General features: G+C 40.0%; 1 protein-coding gene across 1 annotated transcript in view; it reads right to left on the bottom strand.

Annotated features, from left to right (window-relative positions):
* The window catches only part of GALNTL6 (polypeptide N-acetylgalactosaminyltransferase like 6), a 976122-nt gene that overhangs the window by 53619 nt on the left and 903239 nt on the right, over window positions 1-19264 (bottom strand). The window contains exon 8 of the mRNA XM_065405341.1: window positions 7350-7457. Within this exon, the coding sequence (XP_065261413.1) occupies window positions 7350-7457 (108 nt within the window). The remainder of the gene's footprint in view (window positions 1-7349; window positions 7458-19264) is intronic.

The raw sequence follows: 19264 nt of genomic DNA, 5'->3' as shown, positions 1-19264 counted from the left end.
CCCTTACAACATCTCCTGGCAATGAGTTTCACAGGTTGATTGTATGTTGTGTGAAGAAGTGCTTGCTTGTGTTTGTTTTAAACCTACTGCCTATTCATTTCATTGGGTGACCCCTGGTATAATATGAAGGCAGGGCTGGCTCTAGGCACCAGCAAACCAAGCATGTGCTTGAGGCGGCACAATTTCAGGGGTGGCACTCCTGACACTTCAGCAGCTGTGCTCCCAGAGGTTTTTTTTTTTTTTTTTTTTTTTTTTGGGCTCGGGGTGGCAAAAAACCTAGAGCCGGCCCTGTATGAAGGGATAAATAATACTTCCTTATTCACTTTCTCCACACCATCATGATTTTATAGACCTCTATCATATCCCTCTTAGTAATCTCTTTTCTAAGATGAAAAGTCCCAAAAGTTTTTAATCTCTCTTCATATGGAAGCTGTTCCATACCCCTAATCATTTCTGTTGCCCTTCTCTGTATCTTTTCCAATTCTAATATCTTTTTTGAGAGGGGCCACCAGAACTGCATACAGATTTCAAAGTGTGGGTGCACCATGGATTTATAGAGTGGCAATATGATATTTTCAATCTTCTTATCTATCCCTTTCCTAATGGTTCCTAACATTGTTAGCCTTTTTGACTGCCATTGCACACTTAGTAGATGTTTTCAGAGAACTATCCAAGATAATTCCAAAGTCTCTTTCTTGAGTAGTAACAGCTAATTTAGACTCAATCATTTTGTATGTATAGTTGGGATTATGTTTTCCAATGTGCATTACTTTGCACTTATCAACATTGAATTTTATCTGCCATTTTGTTGCCCAGTCACCCAGTTTTGTGAGATCCCTTTGTAACTCTTTGCAGTCAGCTTTGGACTTAACTATCTTGAGTAATTTTGTATTGTCTGCAAACTTTACCACCTTATTGTTTACCCCCTTTTCCAGATCATTTATGAATATGTGGAACAGCGCAGGTCCTAGTACAGATTATTGCGGGACCCCACTATTTACCTTTTTCCATTGTGAAAATTGACAGTTTATTCCTACCCTTTGTTTCCTATCTTTTAACCAGTTACTGATCCATGGGAGGACCCTCCCTCTTATCCCATGACTGCTTACTTTGCTTAACAGCCTTTTGGTGTGGCACCTTGTCAAAGGCTTTGTGAAAGTCCAAGTACATTATATCGACTGCATCATTCTTGTCCACGTGCTTGTTGACCCTCTCAAAGAATTCTAGTAGATTGGTGAGGCATGATTTCCATTACAAAAGCTGTGTTGACTCTTCTCCGACATACTGTGTTCATCTATGTCTCTGATAAGTCTGTTCTTTATTATAGTTTCAACCAGTTTGTCTGGTACTAAAGTTAGGCTTTACTGACCTGTAATTGCCAGGATTGCTTCTGGAACTTTTTTTTAAAAATAGGCGTTACATTAGCTACCCTCCAATCATCTGATATAGAGGCTGATTTTTAAGAGATGGGTTACATACCACAGTTAGTAGTTCTGCAGTTTCATAGCTGATTTCTTTCACAACTCTTGGGTGAACACCATCTGGTCCTGGTGAGTTATTACTGTTTAATTTATCAATTTGTTCCAAAACCTCCTCTACTAACTCCTCAATCTGGGACAGTTCCTGAGATCTGGCACCTAAAAATATATCTAAATTGGTCAGATATCAAGTACTAGCGTGAGATTGTGTGCTGCACTTTGCAGAGGTGAGGTGCACACAGGTATTGTCCCAGAGGAGGAGAGATGACAAAGATGACTTTAAACCACCATTGTGCCCTCAGGATTCTGGGCAGTATTCTTAGATAGACGAGGGAGTTGCGCCAAGTTATGGATAAAGCTGGTTGAAAATTTTTCAATAATTTTTTTTATGAAAATGCCATATTTGTTGAAATCAAAATATTTAGAAAAACATATCAATTTTAACAAACAACCTTAAGGGAAAATATTTTAAAAATTCATTTTGGAAAATATTTGTTTTGGGATGATTCTGCAATTTTATTTCAAATGTTTTGTTAATTTCGATATTATTTTTACATTATTTTGTAACATATCAGTAATAGTAGTACTGCATAGAAAAACACTACTACTACTACTGATATGTCTTAACTATAGATTCATAGATTTCAATGCCAGAAGGGACCATCTAGTTTGATCGCCTGTATAACACTGGCCAAACAACTTCCCCCTTCCCTCAAAAACATTTCCTAGAGAATGTCATTTAAAAAGCACAACAAATCTTGATTTAAAAATGGTCAATGATGGCGAATACACACAATCCTTGGTAAATTGTTCCAATGGTTAATTACACTCACTGACAAAAACTTATGCCTTATTGCCAGTATGCATTTGTCTAGCTTCAACTTTAAGACATTGGATTGTGTTATATCTTTCTCTGCTAGACAGAAGAACCCGTTATCACATATTTGTTCTCCACGTAGGTATTTGAAACCTCTAATCAAGTCACCCCTTAATGTTCTCTTTATTAAGCTAAATAGATTGAGATCTTTGAGTCTATCAGCATAAGGCATGATTTCTAATCCTTGAATCATTCTTGGGGCTCTTCTCTGAATTCTCGCCAATTTATCAACGTCCTTCTTGAATTGTGGACACCAGAATTGCCACAGTATTCCACCAGCCAATTATGGAGGTAAAATAACCTCTCTACTCCTACTCGAGAGTCCCCTGCATGTGCATCCCAGGATCACATTAGCAGTTTTGATCAAACGATCACATTGGAAGCTCCCGTTCAGCTGATTACCTGCCATGACCCCCAAGTCTTTTTCACAGCCACTGCTTCCCAGGATAGAGTTCCCCATTCTTAAGTATGGCCTACATTCTTTGCTCCTAGATGTATACATTTACATTTAGCTGTATTAACACACATGTTGTTTGCTTTTGTCCAATTTACCAAATGATCCCGATCACTTTCAATCAGTGTCGTGTCCTCTTCATTATTTACCCACTTCCCTAATTTTTTTTGTCATCTACAAACTTTATCAAGGATGATTTTTTTGTTGTCTTCCAGGTCATTGATAAAAATGCCAAAAAGTGTAGGGCCAAGAACCATTCTCTGTGGACACCAAGGGAAACACACCTGCTTGATTATGATTCATTATTTACAATTACATTTTGAGACTTATCAGCCAGTTTTTAACCTATACAATGTGTGTCATGTTAATTTTATTTTGTTCTAGTTTTTAATCAAAATATCATGTGGTACCAAGTCAAATACCTTATAGAATTCGAAGTCTATTATATCAACACTATTACCTTTATCAATCAAACTTGTAATCAAATCAAAAAAAGATTTCAAGTTAGTTTGACAGGATCCGTTGATTAGCATTAATTACATTACCTTCCTTTAATTCTTTATTAATCAAGTCCTGTATTAGCCTCTCCATTATCTTGCTTGGGATCAGTGTCAGACTGGCTGGCCTATAATTACCAGATCATTCCATTTACCCTTTTTAAAAATAAGCAAAACATTAGCTTTCTTCCAGTTTTCTGGAACTTCCTCAGTGCTCCAAGACTTATTGAGAAATCAACATTAACGGTCCAGTGAGCTCCTCAGACAGCTCTTTTAAAACTCTTGGAGAACAGCTGATATTTTATTTTTAAAATCATTAGTGGCAACTGCTACTTAATACTGATTGAAACCTCTTATCTTATTTTCTAGAACAGAGTGTCCTTTTTGTTTTTTTTAATGAACAGTTTGACAGTTTGACATTTTCCAAAACCAATTTTTTTTGGAAATTTGGTTTCATGGGAAATTTAAAAAATTGTTTTCATTTTGATTTGGAAATGAAACAACTTTTGAAACATGGAAGCTTCCCATGAAATGGAAATTCTGAGTTTTGAGCAGCTTTATTTATGGCAGTGCTGCCTATACACCTGCCCAGAAGTCATGTAATAACATGCAACATGGCTCTGACAAGCCCCCTTTTCCCCTCAGGCTCCAGTCTGCATGTCCTCCATGCTGATGCTTGAGAGATGCTTTTGTTGGGAAGCCTATGGCTGTCCTATGCAATACTTGCACTGGGAAGCTTTCACAGCCTAGTGGGTCAAGGCTTTTCACTGCAGCATAGTGGGTCAGGACTATGCCCGTGTGTACTGTGCCTCCAGCATCTGCCATCCAGGGAAAAACCCATCTAGGCAATAAGTCAATGAGTTCCCCTAGGTTGCCAGTCAGCACCCTAATTACACGTACTTCTGTGGGAGGGAGATGTGACAAACTGATAATTTCCTACAATATCCTGAATGAACTTTATTGAATAAGTTAAACCTTATTGAATTAGTTTTAACATATTTGGAGTTTGTTGCATTGAAAACATTTTTGTTGAATTCTATGTATTTCCATGGAAAAGGTAAATAGGAGAGCTGGGGGAAAGGGGGGGTGGACGATGACTAGACCAATTCACTCAGGTTATAACATCTCCAGAGAAGCCACTGGTGCACACATACTAGTTCAAACTGGACTCTCCAGAGACTGACAGACAAAGAAAGGTTTTTTTGATAAATAGTCTTGCTTTAAATTGGGTCAGGGCTCCTTTCTGACCTAGCAAATGGACAGGACCTCTGGTCCACGGAGGGCCCAAGTCCTTAGGGTAGGGTTGGAAAGACTGGTCCTGCTAGAATCCATGGGGTTAATTCTAGTAAGTTTATTAGAAACTGTGCAGGTTTTTTTTATTGTTTTTAATATGTTTTCTCTGTTATGCTTTTTACCTTAAGAATAAAGTAGGCTTGCATAGCAAGTGCTGTGAGGTAACATAACTATTGACAATCACTCTGTTATCAGTCTCGGAAGAGAAAGGAAGCAGATGTCCTTGGGCAACCTATCAGTGAAGGCAGAGAACTGTGCACCCTGGGAATACCCCAGTTAAAAGGTTAAGGGGCACAGGTCTCCATCCAGAAAGGCAATGGCTTGGGAGTGGGGAGCTGGGAGTGGGTGACCTTGCTCAACCACTGTGGGGAAAATACAGATGCAATTGCCATGAACTGTGAGAACAATCTCACATGATCTTGAACTGGAGAGCAGTTTTAAATGAAGTGTCTGAAGGAAAAACAAAACGCACACAAAAACACCTGCAGCATCCAGATCATCTAGGTGTGTGCCCACTTAGTTAATAACTTCATATGAGGCAGTTGATTCAGAATCATAGGGAGACTAGCTCAGTAAGGTGGGGCTTCCTTGTTCATTAAAGGACTATATATGACCTTGATAACCGCTTTAGTTTTGGACTGCCTCCCCAAACCTTTGTTTATCTTTTGGACTTGGATCAGTCAATGGGGATAAACTTATGCCCATGCTGAAGTGCTTTGCTGGATCAGGGGCCGAATGCTCTTCCTTGATTGACAGATTATCTAATTATTTAGATTGATATGAATGAGGGAGTAGGCCTATCCATATGTTCTAGGTGTCCTTGACTCAACTTAACATTACATCCTAAGAGCCGCAGTACTTTTTAGGATAACCTACTACAAGTAAGCCTGGAAGCTTAATGACTCAAATTCCCCTTCAAACAAATGCCTACTGAGAGGTTCCCCTAAATATCAAGCAATGTATTAGGATCCATTAGTCAAACAGGAAGGATGGGATGTTCCCCATTAGGGCACCAGCTCTTTCCCCACAACACGCTTATCAGTTCTGAATGATGCCAGGCAATCATCCTGTGCATGGGCAGGGACTCCATTCTGCATGATATGGAGAACTTTAATGTAATATTTCATAGCTACCTTATTACAAACAGAAAGGCAGAGGAAAGGACTATTTTGCCTAATGAATCCAGATTAGTCACCATGGCTGCAGAGGTTTTGCAGAAGCTAATTAACTGTTGAAATGAGCCATATGATAATATCTCAGATAGAAAGGATGGCATTCCACCGCTACAATTAACGTGGAGTAGAGAGCATTCTAGCCATCCAAATATTCTATTCTGTTTTAGAGCAATAGGGAGGAAGGAAACTCATGTTCAAATCTCCTGTTTTAAGGTGTTTGTCTAACTTCTCTTTGGGTTCCAATAGCAAGAGACAGGTCACTACAATGTGAAAAGGACTTCTGGAAAGTCACCTTCCTGGAAAAACTGAGAGAATGGACAAGACGGAATTATTCTTAGTGGAGGCATAGATTTAACAGCATTTCCTACAGTACGTTCAAAGCATTTACTCTAGATTACAGTGGCTCTGGCTTATTTGTACACTACTTTACCAACTCACTCATGCTCCTTATTGCATCATATATTACAGCTCCCACTTGCTGTGCTTACTGCCAGCACGCGTGCTCTTCCAGGGCAGCGCTTTCTCTCGCACTTTAACTAGCTGAAAGGCAACTTGACTGCATGCAGTTAGCAAATAGGGTAGAATTCATTTTCTTGTCTCTCTTATTAGGCTTATGGTCTGCTAGGCTGTGGAATCATTATAGTGAGTGTAGTCCTGCAGCACAGAAGTCAAGAGTTTCTCCTCCTCAAAGCAAGTGACATATTTTTGATTCATACATATTTTCACTATTAAGAAAAAATATGATTAATAAGATGTTTCCTATGGTGATGGGCAAACACCAATATTTATGCCATTTTATGTTCTAAAAAGGGAAATAAAAATGAACCATCTAGTAAGATTTAAAATAGAAAAGATTAAGATTAAGGATTAATAAATACTAATATTTTGCCTGGAAGTCACAGCCCTTAGTTTCCTATTTTTGACATTCCTTGAACAAGCTCCTCATTTCTCTCAAGAAACTTATAGTTTTCATAGGTCCATTTCCTCTAGAGAAGGAAAACCTCATGGATATGGAGATGTTTAATCTCTTTGAAAGAGTATTGTGATCTCACGGTTCCCTTCTCTCTTATGGTCAGAAGGTGGTCATATTCCTTAAAGAGGTTGTAACCAGTCACTTAAATCACTGCTGATCAATTCTTTTGTTCCAAAGAATATTCCTTTCGCAAGATGTAGGCTGCTGGATTAATTTGCTGACTGATCAAAATCCTGCCAAAAAATCAACCATTCAAATTCCCAGTGACTTGTCAGATTTTGGTTATAAAACCATGACTGACAATCACAGTGAGTGTGTAAAAGGCAATCCTGGGCTTCATGTAATTCATATATTCTTTTGAATGAATGTGAAAGTAATATGCCTCTGTTCTGAAGCCTCTAACTTTATTTTTTACTGAGCACTGTTTTGTTCTTGGAAGCCTTGCCTTTAGAAGGTCGCTGTTACAAAAGTAATAGCACATTATATATTCAGTCAGAGAAATTGAGAATGTGATTGTTTTATTCTAAATAAAGAAATCGACCCACAAGGAGTAAAGGGACTGACAACTTAAAGACGGAAAATTTCAATTAGCAGCTACTCACTCGTGCCAGGCTGGTTCCAGATGGAACTTTATAAGGGACATACTTCCTGTAAATGTGTCCAACTCTAGAACATGGAACATCAAACATGCCACCTCCACACATCCAAACCTGAGAAGGAAACAAACAGTGACAACTGAATGCCAGCAGAGAAGATAAAATCCTAAATCATTCTGCACTGATCCCTCTTCGTGACAGTCCTATTTCATTCTGAATGGCTAGGAATGAAAGATGAGGGAAAATCCATGTTTTGATATGTAGGGTCTCACTACAAAGAGATCACATTAAAAAAGAAGAGCACAAACGATAAAGAATAGTAGCTACTGCGTCTACCAACAATGCTTTTTACAACATAAACAAGATTTCTTTATCCAAGAATTTCCAAATTCTTAATATTCTTAATTAAATTTACTAATTACATTCTTAATTCCAATAGGGCCAAATTTTCAAAAGTGGTCTCATATTGGCCATATACGGTTAAACGTACAAATCAGGTGATAATTTAGAAGTTAAACTCAGGACCCTTGGCCTACAATCTATAGTATATAATCAGTACAAGGCTTGGTTCTTTACTAGGATGTACTTTTCTAAAGAAAAAATGAAACAGAAATATCAAAATAGATTATCTACCCAAATTCGTATATATCCAGAAAGAGGCATAAGTCACTTATGTGTCATTTTTAGTGCAAGCTTCTTATATTGAAAGAAAGTGCGTCAACTGGAATATTCATTTTCAATGTTTAAGGGCCTGATTTACAAAAGTGCTGAGCAACCACAAGTCCAGTCGAAATTAGTGGAAGCGTAAATGCACAGCATCTCTGAAAATCAGGCCACAGATGCATGTGCTACAGGATGATGAGCGATGAGCAATTTCACTCTTCACAAGGGCTTCACTGTTGCTGGTTTTTAACAGATGTTTCTGTCAGAGAGGAAGACTGTGAATCGTGCAGTAGTCACAGTGGAAACCAGCCCAGCAACTCTGATAAGATGTGACCTTATGGACTTCGGTGACATGAGAACTGGTGTACTTCAGTTTGTCAGCTAAACAGACCGCTAAGATAGTAGTTTGGCAAAATGGATCAACATACTTGTAGGATAAACATACTGATTTTAAAGAGTGTATTTTGACTTTCTACTAATACGTCAGTGGGAGCATCAAAGACAACAGTAAATAGGATAGCAGAACATATAAATAGATTTTAAAACTAATCACACTCTAAGAGTTCAAAATGCACCTGTAGACCTTGTGCTGGGACTACCACAATCATGCAGTAGTCTGCTGAATATGTCAAGTAGGAAAATCACTTTGCTTTTCATAACCCCGGCAAAACAACTTTCTTAGCTCCCTGAGTCTGCAAATTGTTCTGTAAGCAGAACACCCACTATTCTGCACTAGTTCTGTACAGAGCACTTGCAGTCTCAGCTTTTTCAGCTTCCAAACTGTGAGATCATCAGCAAGCAAACCACCCCCATGTGCAGAAAGAGAAAGAGGAAACCATTAGCAAGAAGAAAAACAGAGTCTTTCAGACAGAGAACAGCAGCCACAGAGTAATACTGATTTATTCAGTTCTTGGAGGTTTGAAAAGCAAAAGATTTGTGAGTAAGATTCTTTTGTTATCTAGGTTAGTTAGAAAAACTGTTTCTGTATAGTGCAAAATTTCCATTAACCCTCCCCCCCCCGCACACGCACACACACACACACACTTTCATGGTAGATTATTTTAGGGAAATAGTCAAACTTTTGGAAAAGTTCTAGAGTAGAAGAACTTGACCTTTTAAGAGTTCTCCTATTCCCTAAACACTACTCTGCAGCATCTGCATTCTGTAATCAACTAGGAAAGTGTATAAAGACACCTAGCTTCACTGAGAAGTCAAGCACGGTCACTCTCACAGTATGGTCTGTATTGACACTGTGTGGAAGCTGCAATAGTATACTTCATAAACATCTGGAGGGATCTCGCTCTGGAGACAATGAAGAACTCAGTAAGGATGCATGAAAGATAAGACATAATATAATTAATATCAGAGTAAAAATAAAGACATGATGCAACATCTCCCAGAATCTTGTCAGAACTTCCATGTTGCAAGGTTCAGTCTCTGCATATGCATATCCACATGCAAAGGGCCCAGTCCCTGCCATCAGTGTGTTCTGTACACATGAGGCAGAGGACAAAATGTGCTTGTGGTCTAGGGAAAAGTAGAACACAATACATAGACAACAGCAGTGAAATGCTGGCCCTACCAATGTTCATGGGAATTTTGTCATTGATTTTAGTAGAGTCAGGAATTTACCCCAGAGCTGTTATGTTTTCACTGAAAAAACAGTGTGGGATGTGTGGAAACCAGATAGATAACAACGGGAATATTTAGCGTACACCATCAGAAAAGGTAGCATAGTTAAGACACCTGTTGTTATACCCTTTGGCTACTCTATACATTTCTCCCAGAGAGCAGATTGCAAAAGTGCTCAGAGGAAGTCTAAGTAAAACGTCCCCAGCTCTACAGTGCACACAACAGCATGCATTCAAATTCATACAAGACCAAAAGGTACAACAAATTAGTGCTGGCAGACTAATGAGACAAATAGAGAACCCAGCAATAGTGCATGCTGATCATCTCAGCATCATGATCACCTTAAGTTAGGACAGTAACAGGAAAAGTGAAGGTCTATGTAGACATGTAGAGCCAAGGTATAGGATAATGGTGATTTTGCTGGGTAGGGTGAACTCTGCAATGGGGAACACAGATTGTGTACAGCAGCTGAGTAAGGGAATAGTTACCACCACAGTGCTGTCCCTGGATGGTGTACCATCTTCTCTACCAGCTTCCAGCTAGCACGTGCCTGATAAATGTGAAGTCCCACCCACTGAAAATAATTACTTTTAGAACAGAGAAGGAGCATTCCCTCTCTATTCTCACCTCCTATCCTGTAGCGTCCCGGTTGCTATGAAGATGAGGGTTCTCTTTTACTCAACTGCAGCTCTAGCTCTCTCTCTGCTATTCAACTCCTTCCTCAACTTTCTGGCTACTGAAATGGAAATATTTCCACTACTCTACAACTCCCCTGTTTGTCATGTCTGAATCCATCTCACCAAACCTTTTTCATTTTCCGGATCTTCTCTACTGCCTGCTGGCCGTTGTGTCTGGTTTTTTCCAGCTACAGCAGAAAATAAAAAAGTGACCTGATTCTTGTCAGCTTCATGACTGCTCACAAAAGTCTGAAAAAACAATAGTTAAAACTGACAGGTTTTCACTCTGAGGCGGCTCGCCAGTTCACCTTGCTTGCACTGTTCTCCTCCTACAAGCCCTTTCTTAAAACATCTTCATCAAGGCCCTTAAACCCTTGCCCACTCATTCTCAACTCTCCTAACTTACTGAAAAACAGTGCACAAACATACAAAAATCCATAAAGAAATAATGAAACTAACAAGATGTGGTTAACTTCACCACTCCTTCATGTTCCATTATTCCCCTTCCTGACAATCCTTTGGTTGTATGTCATCTTGTCAAACTGTAAGCTCTTTGGAGTAGGGACTATAGCTGACTGCAAATAACCTAGCATACTGAAGGCACTATACAAGTAAGTTTAATATTATTTATTACTGTAATAGAGTAGCTGGCCCATTAGATGAAACTGGGCTCGGCTCTCCTGTTTCAGTCCAGATGATCCCAGCTTGGCCAATTCAAAGTTTGGGGCAGCACCTGGGGGTCTATAAAAGGTCAGTCAGGAGTCAAACCAGAACTGAATCAGACGGGAGAAGAGAGTGGCCAGAGACAGAAGGTGGCTCCTGGGAGATGGCTGAAGGTAGGAGAGGAGCAAGAGGAGTTTGCCAGCTGGTGTCTCTGAGCCAGGGTTGGAGAGGGCTGAAGTTAGGGGGAGCAGCAGAGGGAGGTTCCTGCTGGTCTAAGATGGAGACAAGGGCCAGAGAGGACTGAAGGAAGGGGGAGCAGAGGAGGGGCTTACCCACTGACATCTCCTTGCTGGAGAGCTGGACCCAGAGAAACAGCGAGGGGGCCAGGGGAAGTGAGGAATGCTCCCCTGGTAAGGATGCTCCCAGCAGAGAGGCTGCAGGACTTCCCACTGGGAAAGGCAGGCTTGTGCCCTAGAAGGAAGGGTTGGAGTGGTCGTCCTGGCAAAGGGATGGAAGAGGACAGATAGGAGCCTAATTTGTGATGGAAGACACTGGGGTACGGTGAGATCAAGGACCATGTGCATGGGGTGATATGAACTATGTTTTGGGACTTTTGTTAGACTATTTTCACAAGGTTTTTGTAATCAACTAGTTTCCAGGAGCAGTAGTGGTTAAGTAAGAGCCTGAAGTGGAGTCCTTTGGGTTAACCAAGAGGGAAACTGAAGCGAGGGGCTGCCCTGAGGCCACAAGGTAGTGCCCGGGAGGAAACCACTCATTTACAATTACTGTTAATTTTTATTGTGACAGTGTTTCTAGGGCATGGGAAGACAATAAAAGGATTAAGTCTGGTCCTTGGAAAAGATGACAGCCTAGCAGATAAACTCAGTGGAAGGTCAGCTCCCTTTCACAGAGCATGTACATAATGTGAGGAAGCAGAAACCTATCTAGGTGCTTTATTACTGTAACATATGTAATGAGTGTTGAAGTACACATATATTGCATCTTCTTGATGCTGTAGGAGATCAATAAAAAAGAAAATAAAAGAAAAAGAATTAGGAAAAGGCTATCAGATACACTGAGGCAATAACAATTGGGAGGAAATAACACTTCATGTTAGGCTTGTATTTGATAGATATAAAACTTAATTTGAAAGTGCTGTGCTGCACCTGAGGTGCATTTTGTAGCATAATTGGAATGAATCTCAGGCTGGCTTGCAGGACATTTAGCAGCTGTTCCTGTTTATCTTTTAGCTTCAGAATGACTAAAGGAATTTTTATATTTTCTTGGGAAGATCAGTGCTGTGCAGTTTTATGTCACCTGTGCTAAATGCTGTGAGAAATTGGAGAAACAACTTGAAATCTTCTGTTAAATATTGCAGACCTCTAGTGCACCATAAAAGGAATTCTGATGGCGTGGAGCTCCCAAATGCTGTCACAATGTTGATGTCTCTGTTTGCCTAACTAGCAAACAATAAAATTCTCAAGATCTCTAATGTCTCTTATAATAGCAATGAATGTGATCCGTAGCCAAGATAACACCCCCCCCCCCCCAACAAAACAAGTCAATTTAATTTAGAAAGCTCAGAACAGGAGTATTTTATGATGCAGTGGTTCCCAAACTTTTTACTAAGTTGACTCACCAACAGCATTGTCTCTTTTTGGCAACCTGCCATTATATATATGCACCCTCCACTCTGGCACTGCAACCCTAATCCAGGTTGATGCAGAGGGAAGCCCCTGGTGGGGAGAGGCAGGGAGGGGAGTGTTCCAGCCAGGCCAAATCTGGTGCTGTGGTGCTGTGACCCCATGCACCAGGTTGCAAGGCCTGGAATGGGAGCTAGGCCCAGTCCTGCAGGACAGGAGCTGCCACTGAGGGCTGAACGTGGAATGGGCTCACTTTCAACCCTCCCCTGCACCCTGGTAGAAGTGTGTTTGCCTAGGGCCCAGTGATGGGGTACTCTGGACCTGGATGTGGCAACCCATCCCGAACCTTCCTATCATCCATGGGTGAGTTGGCTCCTACCATTTGGGAAACACTGCACTAAATTATAGTTTATCAGCTCCTTCCTATAGAACATCACAGAACACTTCATAGAGAGGGTCAAAGAGAAAGGCATAAAGGCAAGCTTGAAAAGAGAAGATGCAGTGGTCTAGTGGTTAAGGCACTGGTCTGGGCCTTCGTTATATGGGTTCATTTCCTGGCTCTGCCATAGCCTTCGAGAGACTTGGGCAAGTCCCTTAACTTCCTTGTGCCTCACCTCCCACTCTTTATCTTGTCTATGTAGATTGTAAGCAATTCAGTACAGGGACTATCTGCTATGTGTAAGTACAGTGCCTAGCACAATGGGGCCAGAGTTTTGGTTGGAGTCTCTAGGTGCTACTGTAGTACAAATACATATAAAGGAAGGGACTCAAGGGCTTGAAGATGTGAATTGGAAAATGCAAGAGAACGAGTTTGTTAGATGTGGTAGCACAAATAAAAGAGCAATCCTTCCAACGGCAGAGTGTCGTGGAGAAGGGACAAGGAGGAGCGCAAGACTGGAAGAGCACAGAAGGACAGGCAGTTAATGGATGTCAATTAAGGGTATGGTTGAGTGACCCCAGAGCGACTTTTGAACATTCAGGAGCGACCAGAATTCTTCCTTGCAGCGTATTTTCTATTGCTTTGTGCAGTCCTAATTTTTTTTTGCAAGAATCATGTTACTTTATGAAAATGGAACAAAGAAAACATGAGAGAAATCTAATAATATAAATTTAATAACAACAAGGTAGTACATCGTGGGCCTAAAGGTACATGATTTGCAGTTGATGGTGTGAGAAAGGGAAGCGAAATGGTTACTGTGTACATTCCTGTCTGCATCATGGGTTCTGTTGGAGAGGAGAGGGCCCAGGCATAGCTCACTTCTGAAGAAGCAGCGCTGTGCCTACTGTGTGAGGCGGCTCTCTTTCCTGAGCTAACCTGCATCAACAAGATGCAGTGTTAACAACTCTTGTGATCTGACCATGAATCTCATTAAGCTTAATATTTTTCTTAAAAGCCCAGTTCCTGGAGTCCTCCGATTTTGAGAGAATCTGAGCTTTCATGTTAATAAAAGGAAGTTTCTACCCCTATTATTGTGGCGAGAAGCTGGAAAACATGACCCCTTAAAGGCTCAAAACAAGGAAACCAAATAAAGAGACCCCAATTTTATTATTTTTAAGCCAATATCATGAATTTTTGGAGCCTGACTCATTATTTTTGAAAGCTCAGGGTTTGGAAATACTGCAGAGGGCTCCAGTAAACACCACATGGCTGGACACTGCTCTGTGCCTCGCCACCTGCAAAGGGCCCATTTCACACAAACATACACCCCATGGCAACGCCGTCAAGATAACTGCCTTCATTTTCAGTTCTTGGAGCTATTGAGATTTTACAGATTTGCCCAACAACTTAACTGTTGAGATGTGAGACTGGCATTTTAAGTTGTTTATTGCATCGTGTGTAGTGAAAATATATATTTGCGTGGCATTTGTAATTTGCTTTTTATTAAATATCTAACTGGAGTGCTATGAAGGGGTTAATTGATAGTTTCACACAGAACAGATTACACTGAAGAATTTTTCTGTAGAAAGACCTACCTCTAGTTACATTTCTGAACATACGGTTTATTGGACAATAATGGTTCCAACATAAACCTAGCTGTCTTATTTGATCAATGTGGATTGTGGATATAGAAATATTCCTTGTATAGTTTGCAGCATTTGTGTGCAGTAAAGCCACAGGCATTAAAAACTCTCCAAAATTAACTAATTAGTATCACTAATTGTGACTAATTAGGTGCCTCCCAGGTGATGGGTTTGATGCCATGGATCAGATGATAGCCTGCAGACCACCTGGTTCTTGGCTTAAAAGACTAAGAAGCAGCTCAGAGAGAGAAAGCCCTGCAGAGAGCAAGTTGGTTCCTGCAGGTGAGCCTAGGTCAGGGGAAAGGATGTGGCTAGAGATCCAGCTGGAGCTATTTACAGTGATGGGCAGAAGCCTTAAGAGAGGTAGAAGCCTTAGGAGGAGGAGGATTGAGGAAATGCCAGGCAGCAGGACCTGGGATTTGTGAAAGAACTTCACAGTCCAGCAGGAGGCCAAGAAATTGTAGAGTTAGAGAAAGACTTTAGTTCAGTTGACATTTGGACTGTGAAGTTTTAATAAAGCAGATTCCAGATTACAAGAGTCTCTATGCAATTTTTAAGAAGTCCAAGAAGGGGAAACTGAGGCAGCAGTGAGATTCAATGCTTTCACAGTGCTAGTCTGAGCTATACCTTAGTCTAAGCAGTGGTGTTAATTCTTTGCTTTCATGTGCACTAAATTTGCTCACAAACTAAATAAATAGTTCTAAAATAGTGAAGGTATAATCATGAAATGTTAGTTTTATGATGTGTTTCAAATAAAAATCGATGAAAGGATTGTACATATACTGTACATTTCCAAGGCTGATTCTGGCCTATTCCAGCTAGTAAGAGGAACAGCTTCCTGGAAGCCCATTCCTAGCTCTATCTATACTAACTAAGGAAACTTTGCAAAAATCCTCTGACTATTCCTAACATTATTTCAGGGGTGCCAGAATTGGGATCTCTGCTGTAAATGGCCACTGGCTGCCGCCAGCATTTTAAACACTAGGTTGAAAGCCTGACCTTATTAAAATCAGTGGGAGTTTTGCCATTTGCTTCAACAGGGGCCGAAATTCAGCCAGGGTCAGTTAGATCTGCTCTTAGCAGGGTTCGAGAACACAGTTCTTAAAACATCAACATCAGCCAATGACCAGTGTACACAAGAGCTCCCAACGTTGCTTCTGGAGCTGAACCAGTGTTAACTATGTTGGGAAGTTATTGCAAAACTTCCCTAGAATATATGAGGCTCCTGAATGGCAGGACACTACAGTAAAGCAGGGGAAAGGAAAGTGAGACAGCATGATATAGTGTACTGAATGCAGGCTTGGGAACCAGGAACTCCAGAATTCAAATAGTGGATCTATCACCAACTCAGTTCCCTTTATGGTATCATTTAATTACTCTGTGCCTATGGTTTACCATCTATAAAATGAAATTATTAGTACTTATTAGCCTCACAGGGACACTGTATGGATTAGTGAGTGTTTTTTTGAAAAAACTCAAATCACTGTGGAATAGATTGTGATAGTCTTACTCATTATGAGTAGCATCTTATTCCACAAGTAGTCCCACTGAAATGAATAAGACCACTAGTAAAGTTCTACTTAATATAAACAAGAATATCACAATCTGGTCTTATATACATGCTAGTTACTATTATTGGGTCCCATTATTGAGTTAGGCTAAATGTACAGGGAAAACAGACATGGCTCTTAAAAAGACTGAAAATTATTGGGGGAAACTCTTTTAAAACACAAAACACTATGCTGCCACTCGGCAAACAATTTTATGATTGTCTATATCCACATGTAGTGAGAGTTCGAACAATTCACAAAGACCGAAATCCTGGCATCATTGAAGTCTGTGAGCGCTTTCAATGTGGCCAGTATTTCACCCTAAGAATTTCCTTCACTCTGTGATTTAGGATGTCCATTCATAGCTTACAGTGTTTTTTGCAAACACAGGAAATGCATTTGTCTTTTATCTTATGAAGATTTTGGACACTTATTTTGGAAATGACTACCTCAAGGCTCTGTTCTACTAACAGATGGAAATATAGGAAACACAGCACTTTCCTACTGGTTATTGAAAAGACGCATTGTTAATCTGTCTAATTCCAGCAGTTCACTAGCTTGAAAAAGTTTATCACATGATGAAGAGTATCAGCAGGAGTCTCTATATCTTTTTAATTCAAAAATGATCTTGGGTTTATACTGTCAGAAAAACAAAATATATTATTTTTTATTAAAAAAATTAATCTGGAGACTGTTTTCTGAAGAGTTAATATGTATAAGACATAAGGCGTGGTTCCCTCTCCCCCCAGAACCACCCATTATGCTGGTACACTCTGATTCTGAAATGGTGGTTAATCAACATGATATCAGAGCTGTGATAGCTTCCGCCATCTGTCATGGTGTTGGAGACTGACACTAACAAAAGGGAACCATGTTGCCTCCTGCAAACCAAGAAACAAGTGTCAGGCAAACCTTAAAAAATCTGAGTGATTACAAAGCCTTATTCAAACTGATTTATAAATAATACATAGGGATCACTTCATCTGTCACTGAAATTAGAGATGGGCTTGAACCAAACCTCCAGATCTGAACATCCCAAAATATGGGAAAATTCAAATTTGACTCCATATCTTCAACTTTGTGACCTTTAACTGACATGCAGTCAAGTTTGAGGTGAAACCTGACAGTTGTTTAACAACACACAGCAATATTACAGAGCAGTTTGGGACAGGAATTGCAAAGAATGCTGTATCTAGTTGTCACTTAAGGGGAAACTGTAGGTAGGCTAAATATAATTACTCAAACTGGAATTTGGCCAGGATACTCTCATTAAAGATCCCACAGAACTTTTGACAATCACAAATTGTCAGAATGTCAGGCTTTAATCTCATGCAACAGTTGGCAGCTGTGGGACACATCACTCCCTGTAACGTCATGTTTCGCAGCTATTAGTTCAATACTGACTTCTAGGGAAAAATATTCCTGACTAAGGACCTGATCCAGCAAAACGTCTGTGTGCTGAAGTCAGTGAGACAGGTTCAGTACCAAACACATACATCATTGCAATACGCAAATCTTTTATCCATATGCTGACTGGTCTTGACACTGCTTAGCTGTGAGGAAATCATAACCGTGAGATCATAGATGTAATAGAGAGAGACAGCAAATCAAAATTAGTATACCAAGTAGTTTTAGAATTTTTATTTTCATTTGTTGGAATGTTTGAGGTTTGTTTTGTAGAATTCCTATTTATTCCTGCCCATAGAACATTTGTGTTGTAATAAATTATCTAATAATGCTCAAAAACTGACCAACTCCAAGGCTGCTTTTTGCTTTCAAGGTTAATTGGGGCTTATTTTCCAGTGTTCCCAATCATGAGTACTAATATGTCTACACTACTGAGGTAAGTCAACCTAAGTTATGCAACTCAAGCTATATGAATAACGTAGCTGGAGTTGACGTCGCTTAGGTAGACTTACTGTAGTGTCTACACCGTGCTGGGTCGATGGAAGAGTGTCTCCCGTCGACTTACCTTACTCTTCTCATTCGGGTTGGAGTATCAGGGTTGACCGAGAGCAATCTGTGGTTGATTTGGTTGGTCTTCACTAGACCCGCTAAATTGACCCCTGGTGCATCGATCGCCGGAGCGTCGATCCAGCGGTAGTGTAGACATAGCCTCAGTTAATGACCTATATATCAAAAAGTATTTCTCTGTTGCTTTCTCTCGCTCTACTGATCTTATTTTTCCTTTCACTATTCCATGGAAAGCAGGAACCTTTCTGCTTTTGTTGAACATCCACAAACAGAAAGTTGTTATTCCTTCTAGCCAAATGCTACAAAATCCTGTTTAAAGTGTTTTTTAATGCTAATAAGGAGGGACAGGGAACCTAAGGTCAATATACAGTAATGAGATGAATGAGGAGATATGACTGAAATAGGATCAAGTGTGACATAGCTGTTTCCAAAAAATCTGTCACTCGAACAAAACAGGTTGGGTCAATTTAGTATCTGAACTTCCAGTGCCGTTACCATGGTTTCTACACAAAGAGGAATGGACTGCATTCCAATTTTATTCTTCACAATGACAAATAACAGGAACATGGGAAATGGTCAAATAAAATCTTATGTGAGCCTGGCAGAGATGTGACAGATACTACTAGAGTTTACATTTGTTTCTGAAATAACCTGACTATACAGAATGCAGATTGATGTATCTGAACAACCTGTCCATCCATTTATCTTGTGAGTTTCTCTTGCCCTCCAATCTCATTTTGCTCTCATATAAAACTGATTCAAACTAACATGATAGCAACACAGTTATGCAAGTCATTTAGCTGTTCCTGAGAATACCCATTAAAAACAGCCTAGCAGTTGGGAGTACAGACTTGCTAGGTTATCTTCTGTGCATTTAATTCAAGACTTTACTCTCTCCAGCATTGAAACTCAGATGTAGTTAGGTGTACAATGTAGTCTATGACTTATTTACTATATTTCTTCTTTTGTAAATTGGGGGTATGCTTTCTGGAAGTTTAGAACTAGGCTGGGAAAATCCTGAAGCTAAATGTAAACTGTAATGTTGATACAACAAGGAGTCCTTGTGGCACCTTAGAGACTAACAAATTTATTTGGGC

Source organism: Emys orbicularis, chromosome 5 (genome assembly GCF_028017835.1).
Source record: "Emys orbicularis isolate rEmyOrb1 chromosome 5, rEmyOrb1.hap1, whole genome shotgun sequence".
NCBI classification, from domain to species: Eukaryota; Metazoa; Chordata; order Testudines; family Emydidae; genus Emys; species Emys orbicularis.
The sequence above is the reverse complement of the archived record's forward strand: the minus strand, read 5'-3'. Positions and strand labels throughout refer to the sequence as shown.